Below are 21421 nucleotides of genomic sequence, written 5' to 3' on the forward strand. Positions count from 1 at the left end.
TGCAGACTTCTCACTGAAAAGTCTCTATCCCTACACACACACCTTGCGCCGAGCTCTGTGAAACCTGCGCATACCCCTGCATTGTTATACACAGTCATTCAAGAACAGAAATAATGACCTCAGATTTACACACAAACCACTACCGTATGTGATTGTTATTATTAAATCCATTAACACTTGACAATGCAGTGACAATTTTAACCCTTCATATAATTGGTTAAAAAAAAGAAATAATAAGAATTGTGTGAATATAAAAGTAAATGATGCAGAAAAGGAAAAGAACTTCAGAGGGAATGGGATATGGAGAAAAGGGAGACCCAGCTGATGCATGCAGACCATTATGACAGCAGTTAGTCTGACGTTTCTTCTTCATCTGTCCGTGTTACCGTAACCTGTGTTCAAATGATGACAGGACGGCGGACACTACCATCTTTTGTATCACAAGCCAGTTGGGAATTCTTCCAACTGAGCTCAGTGCGGCATTATGCACAGGCTGCCTCAACAAATAAAGTACATTACAGTATTTGGAATTTTTCTTATGTCATTCCGAATGACTTTCTTTCATCTGCAGAACACAATAAAGATATTTGGAAGAACGTTGCTAACCAAGCAACTTTCAGCCCCGTTGACTTCCACTGACTGGATATTTCTCAAAATATCTTCTTCTGTGTTCCACAGAAGAAAGCGTCACATAGAGGCATTTAGGGTGAATAAGTGATGACAGAATACATTTAAAGTCAGTTTTCTATCTTCAAATTCCCGATCAGTTTATCATCACAGTAAACGTGAAATGACAACATCTCATGCATAAACACACCTGCACACAAATACCCACACAATCAAAGGTAACAGTGTGTGTACTCACCGGTCTTACGTAGAGGAAAGTCATCCTTGCCCTCGTAGGCTCCCAGCAGAGGGGGGAGTTTGTAGGAGGGGGGTGTTCCTGGTGTGTTGCTCTGCGGAGGGGAGCTCTGCTCCAGGGACGTATGGTGAGCCCCCCTACAAACACACACACACGCTCAGCCATCGCAATTTCATAACTCGAGTACCAACGAGGCCCATTAACAGCTTAATGTGGCGTGATGTAATATAAGCGTGCTCATAAACACCAGCAGATTCACATTATGCAGCAGAAGCCTACTTTCTTGAGTCTGGTAACTTAATTTAAAACTAGTTTTGAAAATGGAGCACTGTGAATTCAGGTCTAAGGGTGAGAATGTGTCGGATTCAGGCTCTCACCAGCACTTCTGAGGGAAGGAATGGTTGAGTCCACCAGGACCGGGTTCCTTTTTGCTCAGCAGGAACTCTTGCAGCTTCAGTTTGACCTCAGTACTGGCTATGGCACCTAAGAGGGAAGAAGAGAATGAGAAAACAGAAGGGATTTGTGTTTGGAGAAAAAAGAAGACTCGTCATCTCTGGTATTGTGGGAGTAGGATGGCGCAACAAATAATACTTAATTTATGGCTGCACAGTACATTGAAATAGTCGGAATATCATATTGCAACGGTTTGCAATAACCACGAGTGCACAAATGCAATTAAAGCATATTGTACGACGCATTATGTAGCGAGTTTTCACATTTTTCTTTTTCAAAATTGTGCAGCCCTGTTGCTTTGACACATTGAGTCATGTTTGTTTTAAAGTAATCTATAATCACACTATAGATTTGACTTTATGTAAAAAGTAGCAAGTTGGCATGAAAAAACATGCTTTTTATGTCCTTACTCTTTATCACACCCAAATTCTCGTTGCTATGCAGTCGCTAGGGCGTGTTAAGTGGATGCATACTGATTCAGGCCAAAACAGCACTAAGCCTGGCTAGCGAATTTCGTTTTTTTGCCAATTCTTCATCCATCAGGTTAAAAACACTCCACCTCAATGAGCCAAGGGCTGCAAACGTATAAGATAAAAAGGGTAAAATGTTCATAGCAGGTACTCCTGGGAATAGACATGGATGCTGACAAAGCTTTTGTGTGAATGTATATTTTTTTAGAGATTTAAATTATGAACTTTAAACTTCTCGTTTCAAGTGATTGTAATAATTTAAATGTACTGTATTTGACCAAAAAACTCAAGTGGTTTGTTTGGTTTTTTATCATTCATAGCTATAGCAAAACTATTGGAAAGTTCCAATCCACATCCTTAGTATTACCAATACTAGTGACGTGACGCTTGCCTAAGCAAGTCCCACTAATAATTATATTTAGCTGAATAACAGAATGTTTTTGTGTACATAAAAGGCCTGTTTTATGTGGCTGCTGTAATAAGGTGTTCGCATGCTGCGACTTAAAAAATGCATCTGGCATTTAGTAGAAAGCGTCCCCTGTAGTGCACTGGACACTTTCTAGCTTGCTTAAAGTATGTTCGTGTGTTTTGTGACACAAAAAAACCTTGTTGTCCATTGGGCTGGGATATACAGGTGCCTCCCAATGTATTAGAATATCGTGAAAAGGGTCAATATTTTGTGTCACTCATTTCAGAAAGTAAAACCAATATATTATGTAGATTCATTACATATAGAGTTAAATATTTTTCAAGCATTTATTTCTTGACAATTTGGTGATTACAGATAATGAAAACCCAAAATTCAGTGATATTACAAAATTAGAATATTACATAAGATCAATAAAAAAATGATATTTTAAACAGAAATGTCAGGCTTCTGAAAAGTATATTCATTTCTAGGCACTCCCTTCCGCTATCAAAGCAACCTGTGCTTCCATTACACCTGAGCAGTGCCACAGACTGATTGCCTCCATGCCACGCCACATTACTGCAGTAACTCATGCAAAAGGAGGCCCAACCGAGTATTGAGTGCATAGAAATGAACATACTTTTCCGAAGCCTGACATTTCTGTTTAAAAAAAACAAATTTTATGTAATATTCTAATTTTCTGACACACTGAATTTTCATTATCCTTAAGCCATAATCATCAAAAGTTCAAGAAATAAAGGCTTGAAATAATACACTTTATGTGTAATGGATCTATATAATATATGGGATTCACTTTCTGAAATGAGTGACAAAAATATTGACGGTTTTCAAAATATTCTAATTATTTGAGATGCACCAGTAAATTAGAGAGCAATTGCTGTGCCTAAGAAAAGTAATAATAATATCCATTGGGTGATAAAAAGGTCCTTTGTTAACACGAATACACAGGAAATGAGGTCATGGATGTGCCGAAACAACAAATAAACTGCTGAAGTGAAAAACACATACTCTCTTTGCCCTTTTCTTTGTTTCGAAGCATGATGAGCTGCTGTTCCAATCTCTGTTTCTCCATCTCTTCGTGACGCTGCTGCTCCAGCTTCCTCTTCTGCTCCAGCTCCTGTTGACGCTTTGCTGCAAGGATCTCCTGCTGCTGCTGTTTGAGAACACATCAGAGGTCAAGGGTCAAAGTTTAAGATGTGTACATAGACATGGAGTTCCACACAAATAAACATCACGGGTCCTACCTTCAGATGTTCCTGTAGCTGCACTTCATGTTGGCGCGTCAAAACCTCATGCTGTTTCTGGAACTCGGCGAACAGCAGCTGTTTCTGGAGCTCCTGCTGCTGTTTGAGCAAGAGGAGCTCGTGTTGAAGCTGTTTTTCTCTCAGCGTCGGGTCCACCGCGCTCAGAGCGCTCAGACGAGGGTCCGTACGTAGGTCCACCGGCCCTCCGCTCTGATCTCCACCACCTCCTACTGGGCTCTGCATCCCAGAGGGCAGCAAGGTCTTCACATCCACGGCTGAATAGAGAGTTGGTAGAAGTTTAGAGAAGTTGATGAGCTCTTCAAATCTTAAAGGAATAGTTGAGTTGAAAAAAATCTTTGTGTTGAAATGATTTATTCTCACTCATGTCATTCAAAACTTGTGCGTGACTTTTGCTTGTGTGGAACAAAAAAGAAGAAATGTCTCTGTGGTTTTGTGTTCATAGAATGGATGTCAATGGGGTGAACTTTTCCTTTAATAAAGAGTGTACTTTCAGGACTGCAAAGATGATAATAATAGTTTCCCAAAAACATCAATCATCCCATGATCCCAGTTTCCTGTCTTTCAGGATTTGTTTGGAAAAACAGGTAGTAACACCCGAAAGTCTTAAGGTAAAAGCTAAATCGCTTAAACAAACCAAACAATGTTTTGGAAACGAAAATGTTTACAGGAATATTACCATTTCTCCCTGATCCCATCCTACTTTAATCAAGTTACTTCTTGATCCAATGTAATTTGAACACTTCAAACCAAAGCAGAACACAAACCGCAGAAGAAACACTCCTAGAACACACAACGGTCCGAGGTTTCTGTTGTTGTTTGCAGAGGGTCACCTCAAACCTGTTCCCCGTCTCCTGCCCTACTAAAATCCTCAATAAGTATGTTGGCACTTGAACTTACAACTTGTTTAGAGCAGCTGGTTACATAAGCAAAGACTTGTGTGTCTCTGACAGGGCGCACCTATGACGTGCCCAGAAACGTTAGGTTGGCATTTGTCTTTGCTCATCCATGTAACTTGCTCTACGTGCACAAATGTCGACTGCCTCCATCTTTTATATCCCAAGCCAGATGGGAATTCATCCAACTGAGCTTGAACCAGTTTTATCCATCAAGGTCAACCTGAAGAAATGCTAAAACTGTTTTACAGATTACAGGTTGGCGTTGCAAAAAGCACCCATGGCCTACTGACAGAAGGGCAGTAGCATGGTTAAAAGTTTATAGTTACAGTATTATAACCTAAAGGAGGTCAAGGTAATGCCCTGGATTACCACAATCCTAAAAGCAGCTCTCTCTCTTTCTCTTTTCAAATACCAATATTACCATTGAATAGAGGACGATGGTTTTGGATTTTCAGCAAGTATTTGGGATACATCAATCCAAATCTCAAATACTAGTTAGTACAGATTGTAGGTGAATTTAGTTGCGATAATACCATGACCATCATTTTGTCTCGATAATACCATGACGTTATACTTCATCTCAAACACACCATATTACTGCTTTTAAGTATGCACTGTTATGTACGCCACAAAGCAGGCGGTCACATAGAATACATTAACCCACATGTCACTCAGCTTCTGCTGTCGCCCGGCTCGCCCTCCCCACGACGTCTAAAGTTTACCAACACGCTAATGATCCGGTTTCTTTGCTGGATGCCTGACGGAACCGTTCGGCTTACATGAAAATCAGATTACTCACCCTTTATCAGTCAGGAGCTAAATATAGTCTTCCTCACGCCCTTAGGACGATTGACTGTGTCAAGCCTTTGACGTCAGTGCTTGGCCAGCCGAGGTCGCCCGGGCTACTGCTCCTGTTACTGACCACATGAGCAGATTTCCCTAGATATCTCATAGCTTGAAGGCGAGGGTGCTTCTCATATAGTAGAAATAAGTGGATTTTGTTGATCAAGTGGCCCAACAGGTCCCATTAGAGTTAATCAAGCACCGTGTGGATAATCGATGAGATTACGGGTGAATTCTACTTGAAAGTGGGCATTATTATAGAAGCCTACTCATTTGGCAGATAGAGCACTTGAAGTGAGTACTATAAAAGGGTTCAGGGAATGTGTTAGTTTGGAAAAATCCTAATCGAAGAACATCCCACCGATTAATTCCGAATTTTGTTCGTTTGACACAATGTTTAGGAAGAAAAGGATTGACCGTGACGTGAACCATATTTACATATATGCATTTGGCAGATGCTTTGATCCAAAGCGACTTACATTGCATTATCCTAAACATTTTGATCCTTAGTATGTGCAATCCCTGCAGCTTTCCTGCATCGCAACCATAATTCTTATATCACCCTGTGGAGTTTACCACTCTCTGCCTCAGTCGTATTTAATGAAAAAACAACATTTCTTCATATTTTTTATATATACGTATATGTATGTATATACTGCATATATGTGTGTGTGTGTGTATACAAGAACCTTTATGTTATATGATATTCCTATTTATATACTTTTATTTTGATATATGATTTTATATACCCCCCTTTTGTGCTAAAATGCATTCCGTAGAGCTGCTTTGCAAAAATGCACATTATGAGAAACGCTACATAAATAAAATGAATTCGAATACCATCTTGATAATGTATGACTAAAAAAGACAAGATTGTCGGGGCAGTTAAAATGCATGCAATAAATATCGCATCTGCAATTCAAATGTAATGGTATTTGCATAATGTTTGGTTTTTACAACCAAGAACACTAAGCAACCACAAAAAATCGAAAGAAGGATTTAACTGATAGTTCTCGGGTACATAGAGGCATCTGAGGAATTAAAAGTAACGTAAATACATAAAGAGTTCATAACACCAAAACATAGTAGCATAATTAAATGTGAGGTTTTGCATATAAACTCTATATTAAATCATGTGAAGTAGTTCGCGTGACATTAAAGTACGAAACAAAACTTTTTCTAAAAACATCAATTGCCAGTAGATGTTTTGTATTGCATGTTTGTCGGTAGTGTACGGTGCACACAGCGGCTCATCGCATCAGTCCAAACACAACATCTGTAGTGACAGACTCCTACATCCCAAAGGAACTCCTCTGAGGTGTTAATTAGCAAGCATAGGGACCATTAAAGACAGCCTTCCTACCTATTAACTCCCAAAGGACAACAGCAATTCCGTCACATCTTACATCTTTCCTTTTTCAAACATCGCGTCCAGTTTAATTACATCCCTCCCTCAAATTACTGGTTATTGGTGAAGAAGCTTTTTTAAGCTGAAAGGTGGAGATGAAAAACACATTAAGGACAAGAAAGGAAAAAGGGAGGTTCTCTTAGATGAGAGGCTTTGAGGAAGTCCTCGGTTTGGAGGTGGGCAGAGACTGAGGGGGTTTCCAGGCAATTTCCTTTGGGGAGGCTCGACTGATTATTGCAGTGCTCACGCACTCACACGTGTGCGCAAAATGGCATAAGAATCAAGCATGCAAAGACATTGTGTACTGTATAACACACACACACACACACACACGCTGCAAAAAGCATATCCTTAATCTGTTCTTTCGTTGCTATTTTTGTCATAATATCAAGGTAGAACTATTGCTTTAGAAAACATACTTTGCAATAAGTTTCACGGCCAAAATATACATCAATAGAGTAAGAAAACACATTTTGAGATCATTTTCGCTGCTATATTGTTTGAAAACAAGCCTTATAATGACACGTTTACACACAACATTGGACTAAAATCAGGAAAGTATGTTCTTGAATCATTTCGTTTACAGACAACAACACTGTTCACACGGATCTGCGAAAACAAACAACACATAGCATTAGGCCAGTAGTTGACGTCACGATAGTATATTGAAACACGTAATGCGCAAAACCGTTTGCACGTGTTCTTTGTGCTTTGCGCTGCGAAAACAACAGTATTGTTTTACAGAAGTTTACGTTTCCAGGTTCCCAAAATGTCGTTAAAATACAATTAAAGTTTTTAGCGAAAAACAAATGTTGATATTTCTATGAAATACCACACACACTTTTGCTCAGTGCACTTTCCTCGGTGCCAGAATGCTGATATTCAAATGAGGACAATGGTTAAACCGTAAAAACGTCTCTACAGAGGTACTTACAGTGTATTAACCAAAGAGGTAAGAGCATTGTAACCTGACAGGATGAAAATAAAAGCGAGAGAGAGAGAGAGAGAGAGAGAGAGAGAAAGCAGGAGAGATAGCTCCTCATCAAATATAAAAGAAGGGTTTGCATAAGTATTGGGTGAGGCCGGACTATAAAGAGACGAGTGTAAGACAGAGCGGGTAAAATAAATGAAATGGTGTTTGGAGAAATACAGAGGACTAATCAATGAAGTGTCTGGATGGAGTCTCCCGACTGCTTCAGTAGCCAGATTTACCGCTCATCAGATTATATCGTACTCTGTGGATTATACTAATCGCCTGCAGGAATAGCAAGAAATAGCTCCCTGTAGCGCTCCGTGCCACTGGTTTTACAAACTGGTGCCTGTGTGTATTTATCTACACTTGATCCACTTATGCAGTATTTATCTTAAATTAGTTTGTAAGCAGTTGGGAAAGAACAATTCCTAGCATAACTACACTGTAAGCGTTAAATCGGGTCTGGTTTTAACACAACAAGGGTTCACAATGCAATCATTTTGTGAAACTGATATTCTTTTTTAATAGACAAACATACATATTTAATGTCAAATAAAGTATTTACAAAATCTTCACATATATAGAAGAGTTTGGTTCCAAAATGAGATCAGCTTTCTTTAAAATCATGTTTTTTTTTATTGTGCATTCCAATTTATATCAATCCAAATTGATTTAAGACACAATAACTCAAAAAACACAGCTAAACCACTATAAAAACACGATGACATAACTCATCGTGTTTTTTATTAACTCATTTTGGAACCAAACTCTTCATAAACATTACGATAACATTAACACCAGAGCACATGGTCTATCTTTGTAGGTTTTTATTTAAAAAAAAGATATAGCATAAAAATGTATAATGATAATGTCTTCTGCATTTAGTGCACTTGGTAGTGCATCTGTCAAACTATAGAGAATTTATATTGACATTCTCTAGATTTGCAGAAGCACAAGCTTCATTTATTTAAACTAGATTTGTTTTTTATGAGAATATCTATTTACCCATATGAATGATGTTATTTCTACCATAAGCAACGTTTTTTAGTATACAGTAAAACCGCCATATACAATATGATTATTTATTGGCCCACTAGTAAAATGTTGTGTAAAATCTGTCAATCATTTCCAGTTTAGAACTTGCCAATCTCCTCTAAACACTTCCCTGCACCTCTCCGCCCAACTGTGTACTACCAAGACCACAGCAGTCCATCTCCTACTGAAACCCTATCTTTATATAGCTGGCTCATGGCCCATGGGTAGACGTCTATCACATTAAACCACTCATATGGCGTTCTGTTTGATATTTGGGTGAAAAACGACAAATAAAACCCATTGTTTCTTCTTGTCTTCTGGAGCTGTGTATTGAAATGGCTGCCGTGTTTTCACTGAAGCAGTGGGTCTTTCCTGGTTTCCCACTCTTCCTCTCCTTCCTACACCTTCTCCTCTTCATCCACCCCCTGCCCGTCTCCCCCTTCACTACCAGAAAAGATTAAACACAAGCAGCGACAGAACACAGTCTGCCTGCGAAAAGCGCAGTTATAAATAGCCCTGGATTAATAATGCTCTGGGGGGAGCGGAGCGGGGGGGTGGGGATAAGGGGGCACGCTGCGCTTTTAAAAGTGAGCAAATCTATTTTAGGATTCGCAACATTTCCAGGCTGCTCTCTCCCTCGTTCCCTTTTCTTCATCATGCCGTTCCCTCACTCCCTTCTTAAATCGACGTTACAAACAGGGTTGTGGCAGTTCTTTTGCAGAGATGACCTTTGACCAGAGGAGCATCAGGCACGGCAACAGCCTGTCAATAATATGTGATGAAAGCCCCGCCCCTTTTTGAAAAGGGCGTCAACTGTAAACAGCATCAAACTTAGTAATAATCACAATAAACTACCGAATATTGCTGAAAAAGTGCTGCTGTTAAAGTCAAAGCAGAAAAGAGAATACAGAACCTAGTCGGAAAAAATACTTGACATCTAACTGAGAAATCCTGCGGGAGTTTGTCCCTCATGGCAGCGAGAACTTACTGCCCTCCTCTTCTCGCTCCCGAAGGGCTGCCCTTTTGTTTTCAGAACTCTTTTGAAAGAGAAACTTACAGCTGACACAATTTGCTGACACCATTTCCCCCTTTCATCCCAGCCACGGGAGCTTTATTTGAGCAGAAAGTGTGTGGTGCAGAGACAAAGAGAGACGCGACAAAGATGAACAGACATGCAAAAAGTATGTATATGTTTGATATTAGGGATAACGTACACAAAAAAAAAACAGGGTAAACATGTCCATTTTACATCATATATTAATAAAAGAAATGAAGCAACTTTCCATCTTAAACTACGATTTTATAAAGATATCTTATTTACAATGTGATAATATTGTGAATCAGAAATATCAGGGTTTTTTTCTACATACATATTTTCTACAAAATAATTTTTCACGCTAAATCATCCAAGAATATTCGCAAAACAATGTCAGTGCTTTAGGTCAAAAACGTACTTATAAACTATAAATAAACAATATAGACAAAATTAAAAACTCATTGGGGAAAAATTGACTGTGCATTGCAATTTGATGGAACATTCAAATCCTTAAATTAATAAATGCAATATTTTATGTAAAGAATATACTAAAGGATATAACAGAATAATTTTAGTTTCATCAATAATAATTACACATAGATATTTTATTATTTGTTTATTTATTATATTTTTGATATTTTCTTTTTTATTTATATGCATATTACATAACATATTATTACAAGTTTGAAATAAATATATTACATTTATTGTGCATAAGAGGAAAAAGAGAAAGTATAAAGCGCATGTGCATATGAGAGAGAAAAGAAAGAAAGAGAGCTAGTGAGGCTAAGGACGCCAATGTGGAACCTCAAGGACAGTCATTAATAAATGTGCTCGCGCTCCCCTCTGTTCCACAGAAGCTCCTCTGTTGTTCGCTTTGGGACACAGCGGTGAATCATGGGACGTGTTTCCCCTTACGCAGATACAAACTCCTAGCTGAGATCTTGCAGGCTTGTGATATATTAAAACAGGGGAGCGTGCACATTGCCAGCCAAATTTGTACTATAAATCGACATTCTCCGAGGCCGATTATCAAATCTCGTTTTAAAAAACAAATTGCATTACAACCCCACAGAGGTTTGCCTTCAAATAAAAGCTGTCGGTGGAAACTCCACTACAATGAGGAAATAATCACTTGGAGACAGAAGCGGCATCAATCAGTAAGGACTTTAGTGCGCGGCTGACGTTTTTTTCTGAACGCGGTCATTACTTTTCCTTCGAACGTGCGTTGTTTTTGTACTTTGTGGTTTGACATTGATTTTCCTGCCTTTTTGATGGAAACGGGCTCCTGCGTCCGCAGCCTCCAATCTATTATTTGAGTTCTATGGGTTTCTTCTACCATCCCCTGTTTAAAAGTCTATTTTGCAGAGAGCCCGGCTTACGTCATGGTTATTTTCTTTAGCAACGGTACACCAGCAACGCTTTAGAGAAACGAGGGAGATGGAAAGGGAGAGAGAGAGAAAGAGAGAAAAATACATGAATATTGCTTTCCAGAAATAGCCCATGACGACGTGCGGTAGGCTGCCCTGTCAAATCTGTTCTGCATCCTCTCCTTGTTAACAGCACATAGATGATTGTGAGAGAGAGAACAGGGGGTGGTGGGGTGGGTTATAGAGAGAGTGTATAAAATAAAGTCGATCAGATCCAGTCGATGGGTTGAAATTGTGGAGACAAAAGGAGTGCAGGTATATACATTGAGCCAGATTTGAAGTTGGTATAAAAAGCCAGCGTGATTTATTACCCCCAGGAAGCTCCTTTGCCTTGGCAGGCCTGAAAAAGGGGAAGGTCCCAACGTCCTGGGAAAATGAGAAACCAGCAGCAGATCTTTGGTAGCAGCACAAAAAGAACAAAATGCAACGAAGGGTGAGGGGGGTTTGTGGTACTGTCATGGCTTTTGCACCGCATGATTTAATTTTATTCTCCCTCTTGATTCATAAGACACACGGATGATGACGTCAATAAAAGTGGATAATTACGCTGATGTAAGTTAACATTTGCCGGATAATTGTCGATTTGTTCACGTCACGAATGCTGAATGGTGCTTTTTCTATTCCAGCGAGAGGACATAAAACCCGGAGGCTCACTTTTTGTTTTTGTCCCTTTTCACTGTAGAGATGAACGTGACAGAAAATGTACATTTGAGGCATTATTTTATTTTTTTGTATAAACTAATATTTGTCTTTCTTCTTTATCTACTTTTCACTTATTTTATATTAAATTGTCTGTAGCACTTTGGGTGTTAGAAAAAGCGCATTACAAATAAATCGTATTATTATTATTATTATTATTATTTCATAGTCGACAAGTAAACTACTAACTAAAGTCTGCCAGGTGGGTAAGACACAAAAGTGTTTTGACATAAACTAAAAAAGTAATCTGGGTTCAAAATACTGTGAATGAAAGGGATAGTTCACCCAAAAGTGAATATTCTGTCATTTACTCACACTATTGTCATTTCAAACCTGTATGAAGAATTTTGGTAACCAGACAATGCGCATAACCATTAACTTGCATTGGTTTTGTGTCCATACAATAGAAGTGAATGGATCCTGCCATTTTTCGGTTACCAACATTCTTCAAATAATCTTATTTTGTGTTCTGCAGAGAAACGTCATTTAGGTTTGAAATGAGTAAATGATGACTGCATTTTCATTTTTGGTTGCACTTTAATTGCAAATGTATTGGGCCATTTCAGTTTATTTCACAAAGTTAATGACACAAAGCTGCACTGGAATGCAGTTTGTAAACATCGACGAATAGATTGTTCAGTCGGCAGTTGCGCTTTTTCTATATCGCAATAGCCAAGGAAAAATTCCCAAACTAATCGACACAAAAAGCGAAACCCACCAAACACAGCTCTTTCCTAGTGAACGCATGGCAGTGAACTTGGGCGGCAAACTCCATTTCCCATCACCCCCCTTCTTTCCCCACCAGTCCAAAACAGTGTCCCATTCACCAGCGAAACATCCACCAATCATACCGTGAGCTGCATGTGCCTAACCGCCGTTCCTTAGGGCTCTGGTTCAAATGGGACAACCTTTCATGAGCTGGAAAAAAGCGAAGAAGAAGAAGAAGCCACATGCAAAGCATAAACATTCAGACGATGAAATGTCATCGCTAAGTAGCAGGCTGAGTGCCGGCCACTGTTTACAGGTTCTATAAATGCACCAGCATTGACGTCAAACGCTTGCATGAGAGGAATGTTATTTTCTGGGTAAACTTCAATGTGTGGTGCGGAATTCATCTCGCGCTGCTTTTTGGAAAGAGGCAGAGGGGTCGAATAGTACAGTGCAGCGGAAAGATTTTACTCCTCAGAAGAAGAGAGTACATCACAAGATAAGGACTGACGAATGATTATATTTAACAGTTAGCATCCTCTCAGTTACAGATATTTCAAAGGCACTGCTTTATTTCGTTTTCCATCAATCGTAGAGAAAGATATCCTTTCTAACAGGATATTAAAACATAATTAAAACATTACTAGATATATTAAGATCTCAGCAAGAGTAACAGGCGGCCAACAAAAAGATCCATCCAAGTGAGCGCCACCTCCGCAATCTTGACAAACAAAGATACCGTTTTAATACGGTTGACTTCAATGATATTGTTTCTGGAGGTTACATTAGATTCCTGTGGCAAAAAACAATCAACCAAAACATAACACAAATCCTAACAATTCCTTTTGTCTATTTCCAGCAATGGCTATTACAAGATATCAAGAATTTAATGTCATGGGGTATCTGGCAAGCAAACAATGACAAAACCTATATAAACCGTTTTTTCGGAGCAAAAATATTTTAAGGCGTAAAGAAAAATTAAGATGAGAATGCACCCTATGACGTAGAAACAAAAACAAACAAAAATGAATACCAAATGAAAGTGGGCAGTGCTAAAGAAAAATGCTTTCCCAAAAGCTTTTGAAGAAAAGCTTTCTTATAACCAATATGCACCTGTATAGGTTTGGTTCAGACATAAGAAATATCTAATTACATAAAAACCAGAGACTTGAAAATGAAAAAAATCTTGAAGAATCCGTTCAACGTGTTTTTTGGGCTATAAGCTGTATGTAATGTTTAGAGAGTAGAATCGAAACGGGTCGGAAGTTGCAAGCTTTGCAGCCTTCAAGTGCTCTCAAAAATTGGATAATTGCCACTTCAACCTGAAAATAATTCATGTAACGGTGCTCTTTTAATGTTAAAAGATAATTGTGATGTTTTAAAGCAACTAAAGCATAAGTAACATTAATGTTGCTAAATACTTTTTATATTAGTAAATCCAGATGTTACTTCCACGTTTGTGGTGGGAAATATCTTGAACGCGGTATTAAAACTACGTGATTACATCGCAAATATGTTAATTAGCGTGTGACGTCATCCAGCGCCACAATTTCTCAAACTCCTTGCCGTTTAATAGAGCAAATCATCCCATTTGACTTTGAATCCCAAAACCCAACCATAATGCAAACATGCAAATAAAATAAAACAAAATATATTTATGTGAACGAAAAATGCACATACTTTTTTTAATAGTATATTTATGAAGTATATTGTATGCATGTGAATATTACATGTATACTGAAGTGCACCCAAATTTCATTGTATGTGTCAGTCAATGAAAATAACAAATCTGATCCAATCTAACCTCATCTAAAACCATAGACTTACATTCAAAGACACACTATACCTTGAAGGAAGTTGGTTTTAGGAAGATTTGTGGGGTGGGCATGCAAACAACAACATAGCAACCACCCAAAATACCCTAATAACAATGAGAATTGAAGGATAGGCTGGAGCAGCCACAAACACTGAAACCTTATGTGTCAGTCAATGAAAATAACAAATCTGATCCAATCTAACCTCATCTAAAACCATAGACTTACATTCAAAGACACACTATACCTTGAAGGAAGTTGGTTTTAGGAAGATTTGGGGGGTGGGCATGCAAACAACAACATAGCAACCACCCAAAATACCCTAATAACAATGAGAATTGAAGGATAGGCTGGAGCAGCCACAAACACTGAAACCTTATGTGTCAGTCAATGAAAATAACAAATCTGATCCAATCTAACCTCATCTAAAACCATAGACTTACATTCAAAGACACACTATACCTTGAAGGAAGTTGGTTTTAGGAAGATTTGTGGGGTGGGCATGCAAACAACAACATAGCAACCACCCAAAATACCCTAATAACAATGAGAATTGAAGGATAGGCTGGAGCAGCCACAAACACTGAAACCTCAAGCATTACCAATTTAAACAGAGATATTGTTGTCTACAATAACCTCTCACCTCCAGAAATATCCTTGACAGCCATAACAAAACCACACTCTACTAAAACCCAATAATAGACGACAGGAAAATGATACCGGTCAGATAATATTAGCTCATGTGTAGGGTACAAACAGAACTGGCTGGAGTATATACACTTTCATTTTCACTCCAATACAACTGTTATAGAATCTGAACCGAATGTCTCCAATATCTGCAATCCAACTTTAGATGAGTTTTCAATCTTGAAAATATGTGGAAATCTAACAGTTTAGCAACATAGCATTCAACCTTTCTTTGACTTCCATGTCTGGATCTGATACATTTTGTAGTTTGGTTTGATTTGATTTATAACCTTTTCATCATCCTTCTTTAATTGTTGATGAGGGAGTATTATCCTGTCCATTGAACACCTACACAATGTAACATTGATTAATGCTTAGCAAAAAGAGCGACGGATAAACAACCGATTATGTGAATCATCCACTGAATCTACCATTGAATCACTGATTGACTGACTCACTGATTGACTGACTGCACTTTGAGAATAGAATTCGGACTAAGTGCTGAAAGTGAACCGGGTGCGTGGGCCTAATGCATTCACATAGTGCCCCACAAAATACAGTTGACATTCAAGACACCCGACAAATATGTGGCCGTAAACAGGCGTGACATGCCCGGGGCTTATTTTAGCAAAGGGACATCGTTGGCTAGAAATAGTCGACTAGACGTGGTGGAATTGGTACAGCTAAATTTAGAGGAGCTCTTTACCAAGATTAATTTATCAAAAAAAAACAAGGGTTCAAGGCTGAAACCCAATGGATAATGTTCACTTGGCCACTTGATAGCATTGTTTGGCAAACTTTGGATGACACATGCACAAGATCTACTGACACTGCTACACTGGAATTTTGGGAATTTGTCAAAAATATGGTGCATCATGCATGAGACGTAAATTATATCATGGCTAAAAAATCTAGAGAGTGTAGGTGAGACAGAGGGATGAAGACCGCCAGCGGCTGGGCATTGACATCTTTCTGTCATAGCAAAACTGTGACATGCCAAGCCAATGGTTTTTAAAGAAGCACGATTCAAGGCATTTATGCAACGTGGACATTTTAAGTCAGCTTCTGTTGCTAATTTTAACAATGTCTGTTGAGTTATTTCTTTGTTCTGTGACTGACGTGAATGAAGGTCAAATTTCTAAAACGCACATGAATCCGAGTCTGCAGAACAAAAAACTGTTCAATTGTCAGTATATTCTTTAACTTTCCAATCAAAGTTTTTTCAATCTCTACAGGGTTTTCCTCAAACACTTGGACAACTGTTAAAAGTAAAATTCAGAGACGTTCCTTTATTCTCTAAAGGCTATTACGCAGTTACACATTTCCAGTCTGATAAAGGCTTAGACAGGCAGCTAGTTACACATCAAATCTGTCTAACCATACTGATTCAGCGTGATGTTGCAATGCTTTTTCCATTACATAACGCAGGTACAATTAATTAAAAACCTCCTCTGGGAATATCGACTTGCGATTCCATCCTAGTTTAACAAGTTTATGGGATCAGTTCAGCTTAAGAGGTAAATCTGCTTTTGCAAGTTGCAAAATCTGCAGAGAAATGGTCCAACACTGCACAGGCACTTGGGTACAGTTAGCAACGTCAGAACCATTTTTATCAGATATATAATATTTTCATGAAACTAACATATGTTTTTTCTAAAAAATCAGTAGCTGGTGCAGCAGAGACAGATGTCCAGACGACTACAATTGTTGTGCACACCCGCCACTACCTATACATTGTGTTACATAAGCAGAAGCCATGCTGTACATGATATGTGAAGTGTGTCAGGTTTCATATAGACCAATTAGAGATGTCAACACTCCATTGTTTCCTAGTGCTGATGAGAAGTAAATAACAGTAGCGTATGCTAAAGAACCTAGCACGTTTTGTTAAAGGGATAGTTCACATTTGCATGTGACTTCTATTTTTTACTTGAACATGATTTCATTGAATAAGCTCATTATATATTTTTTTCTCTCACATGTCATTCCTCTTTCAAAAAAAATTTATAAAGCCAATGGAGACATTTCAATTGGTTTAATACTGGATGGAAGTGCCTTTCTGATGGTCTTCACTTTGAGCACCATTTAAGAAAATATTGTGACATCTTCATATGGAGTAATTGGTCTGTGTTAAACTAAAGATAGGAAGTCGTATGCATCTCAGATACTTCTTTCAAGAATAAAGGCAATGGAAGAAACAACAGCATTTTCCATGCTCAATTTCTGCTTGACATTTTCGGTCATGGTCAAAAGTCATACAGAATTCACATTGTAAATTTTGAAGACTTAAAGATGATAATTTACAATTGAATCCTTCAAATATTCTCATTCTATTAGCATCAGTACTAAATACAAAAATTCATCCGATTTTTTTGACTGGGGTAAAAGTACTTATTCCGGAGATTGTGATTTTGTGATTGTGCTTTCAGAACGCTCACTACATAATATGGCACTGTATGTGCCAGTTGGCAACAACAGCCTATTTTTACAAGAGCTGTTGGAAAAAAGGAGGTGAAGCATTTTCTTTCTCACTTTGTTTCAGTATAAAAAAGCACATATGTTTGGAATATAAAATAAACATTGCAATACACCAAAAAATATAATTTCAAAACTCTTTATTCATTCATAAAAATGAAAAAAAATTATTATATACCAATTATAAACCAATATGTAGCCACATGTTTAAAGATAAAAATAAATCAATAAAATGTTTAAAAAAGAAGTTATACGCCAGCGAAGTCAAGAGTGAACCTGAACCGTTTCATAAACTACACCAGTCTTTTTAAATCAACAAACATTCACCTTAATGAATTTCAGACCAGTAATAATAAGTCCCTTCTATGAACGGAGAACTAAATGAAATTATACAACATCACATCTATCTATTTGAACAGGTGTGAGATAAACAGGCCCGGTGCGAGGCAGAAGAAACGGCCACACACCCACACGCTGTTACACAGTCGTTCCTCTCTGTTGATTCATGCGCAGGTGAGAGATGGCCGAACCTCGCAGGGCTCTGACGGGAATGTTGACGTCACTTTTGACAAGGACGAGGCACAAGTTTGCTCTATCAATATCTCTCCAAATCCACAAAACAAAATGACAGTGTCGACATCTTACAAAGATGATAACCAGATTAAATACTTTCAAAAGAATCTCACAACCACTTGGTTGGACGTATTAGCTTAAGAAACTTAACCTTATATTTTTAACGTGAAGTGACATTGATGTTACCGGAGAAGAGAAAGCCAGCCAAATTTGTTTAGAGATTCCAGGTAAACATCATGACTCTCTTGATTTTGTCCAAACAGAGTTTGACCAGACAAAACAAAGTCAAGATGTAGCCACAGCACAACTGTTGTTCTATCAAACAAACATCAACAACCCTTGACTTCAAAGTATCTTCAATTGAAGCAATGCAAACACCCCTGTACAACCCTATTCTCTTCTCTTCTATTGATGCATGCAATGCGTTGCATTTCTATATCTACTCTCTCTCCTGAACTCACCGGTACTAGGCATGCTGGTGCTTCTGGACTGAGGTAGCAGCTCCACGGGTTGCTCCCGGCTGGATGCGGTGTCTGAAGAGAAGCAGGATTCTGTCTCATAGATCGTTTGCAACATTGCGCACAGTCCCGGTACGGTTGGCTTCAAAAGCATGCCAGTCTCAAAATATCAGCCCACAATTAACGCCAAAATTTTTTAAAAATGATAAAAGATAGAGAACCTACTCTCCGTCATCAGCGCTGCTCAAAAACGTCTATCCTTGGAAAGAGCTGCGGAAAAGACGTGTCCTCTCTTTTAAATCAAGAGGAACAAGCATTGAGAAAACAATCAAGACTTTGGCCTCTTAGTTCCATGTTAAAAGCAAACAAACACGAGCGAAACCGAACCGGTCTCCGTGGCAAGAAGTGTCCTTAAATTGTTCGCTCAGACTATCAGCGGGTCCACCGTACAAACGGCTCTATTCATAAACCACCATCACCTTCTTGTCTAATCGTCTGTTACAGAAACAAACAGCTAATTCACACCGACAACTCCAAGCGTGGCTCTTATCCAAGTCCCCCAGTCTGAGCGTGCCTGTATCCAGGCTGAAGTTATGCATGTGGAATCAGTGGACTCCAAAAAAGCGACTCCCCATGACGAAAAGCAACGAAGTAGAGAAATCCATCAAAGACAGAGACGATACAACAGACAGATAGAGAAGGACACACAGTACATCCCTGGGAGACTTTTATCGCAAGGAGTTAGCTGCCTGTCCCCTTCTTCCTTCCTTCCCCTCCTTATCCTCGCCTCTCCGAGCCTGCTGATCCGCGTAATACGGCCGTAGATCCACAAAGCTCGACCTTCTGATGAATGGGCTTAAAGTGAACCATCTAACGTTGCCGCTGCAGTTTCTTTTGCGTTTTAGTTTTAATTATTCGAAGCTGAATCTCCACACCCTCCCCAGCTGCGCATAGCCAACGGGAGAGCAGAGGTGTATAGACGCAGAGTTTACAAACAGACTGTAGCTGCTTCGGGCTGCTGGAAATAGCTGCCGAGCGACAGGGGAGGGGCGGGACCATGCTATAAATAGAGTCGGGAGCTCAGAGAACGAGCGAGCGAAAAGAGAGAGAGAGAGAGAGAGGAGGGGGTGAGAGAGACAGGCAGTGAGTGAGAGAGAGACAGAAAGGTAGAGACAAAAAGATAAAAGGGAGCGGATGGTTGACTGTCTGTCATGCAAATCAAGGTGGCAAAAACAAACACTGATCTGATACAGTATTAGACCGCAGAAGTGTGACTGAAACAACAAAGCTTTATTTGACGTGAGAGTAAATAAGACAAAGATCAACATCCGCATGGACCCAACAGCACACATATGAAAAGAGCGCTCCATATCATTTTACATGTTTACCAGCGCAGGATATAATGAATGAGACGAATTCTCGTAGCCGATACGCCACCGCTTAAATTCAAGCGTTTAGCACAAACAACTGTTTTCATTCTTACACAAGGAATCTGCGTCAGCACTATTGACACAGAGAACACAAGGGTCAACGTTTCACAACCACATGTGGGCCAAAAGACTTGGACAGCAGAAATTATCAAACCAGTAACATGCCGATGTTAGACAGGTCACCCATCTTACCCTACAAATCCACACCAGCCACTTGCAAGGCACGTAAATGGTCAATTAATGTTTAAATCAGTATTGTAAAAATGTGCTTTTTTTATGAGTAAATAATAATAATAATGTAAAATAATGTATAATTATATCATTATTATAATTATTATTATTATTAATAGCTTTGACACAATCTTTAACATAATGGTATTGTTATCATTTAATAATTATTATGCTTATAATAAGGGTATTTTAACAATTAGTAATAAACTATTATTATTAAACTATTACTAATAACATTAAAGACATTTTAAAGTTGCTTTTGAAATGCACATTTTGCATTGGATAATGGAGACATACGTTCAATTTCTTACATTCAGAGACAAGAATGATGTCTGGAGGTAAAACCAAATCACACTGCACATCTAAAAGCACTAAACCTTTCTGACAGTAGGCGTGAAGCAATCCGATGCATCCATTGTAAACTGAACCATTGATTTCATACCCTCCTGCCTGACAAGATTATGCAGCATCTATATTCTGCACTTCTGCAGCATCCACCGCCTCCTAATGCATGCATCCCATTTATTATCCAAGATGGAAATCATGAGAAAAAAGTAACTGACCTGTTGCACAAACCTCCAACAATGGAGATGCATCAAGCCTAAGGGCAAGAACCAAATCTGAGCCCAGTTTCGCAGTTTTCTTACGATGGCTAAACATTTGTTTCATGCGAGGAAAGTTGGTCCCAGACCAATATTAAAGGGTAAGATTTATCCAGAGTGCCTAAATTAGCCCACTGACGTGTTTTCTAAGAGCAGCCTGTAACCATGACCACTAGAGTGCTTGAGAGTTAAAAGGGATTTGGCTCAAGAGCAAGCAAAGATCAAAGAAAGGCTTTGTCAAGTACTTGTTCGAAAAAAGACGTGTTTAAAACAACACGGAACAGATGTGCGTGTACCCAGCGGCTCCTATCATTTTCGGGCTATAAGGCGTGACCTAAAGCGTGCAAAAACAGCTGTGTGTGTATGCAGGCATGATCAAAGCATGGTCATCTAATATAAAAAAATTTGGAACTCGTTGCAGATTTTATATTTTGGCACGTTGTATGACGTTTTTTAGATTTCTCAAAATATCTTCTTTTGTGATGAAATTCTATGCCTTAAAGATTGACTAGTCGACTATTCATTCATAAACATGAGGACTAGTCGTTTTTTTTTTTAAATGTGGGCTTTTGCACACCCCTATTCTAAACACCTCTGCCGCTGAATGAAAGACTAAGCAGATTTTTAGAAAGAGCAACAAGTC

General features: G+C 38.8%; 1 protein-coding gene across 8 annotated transcripts in view; it reads right to left on the minus strand.

Annotated features, from left to right (window-relative positions):
• hdac5 (histone deacetylase 5) overlaps positions 1-21421 on the minus strand; it is a 57908-nt gene that overhangs the window by 17749 nt on the left and 18738 nt on the right. For 5 of the 8 annotated variants that reach the window (XR_013786731.1, XM_079457603.1, XM_079457605.1 and 2 more), the window contains 4 exons: positions 3460-3734; positions 3224-3368; positions 1240-1345; positions 866-999 (listed from right to left, as the gene is read on the minus strand). Coding sequence is in view for 7 of the 8 variants with exons in the window: in XM_079457603.1 (XP_079313729.1) it covers positions 866-999; positions 1240-1345; positions 3224-3368; positions 3460-3734 (660 nt within the window). In the remaining variant the exon portion in view is untranslated. Of the gene's footprint in view, positions 1-865; positions 1000-1239; positions 1346-3223; positions 3369-3459; positions 3735-18518; positions 19512-21421 lie in introns of those variants that run through there. The other 3 variants (XM_079457600.1, XM_079457599.1, XM_079457601.1) reach the window with 2 other exon arrangements.

This window comes from Barbatula barbatula, assembly GCF_947034865.1.
Source record: "Barbatula barbatula genome assembly, chromosome: 5".
NCBI classification, from domain to species: Eukaryota; Metazoa; Chordata; class Actinopteri; order Cypriniformes; family Nemacheilidae; genus Barbatula; species Barbatula barbatula.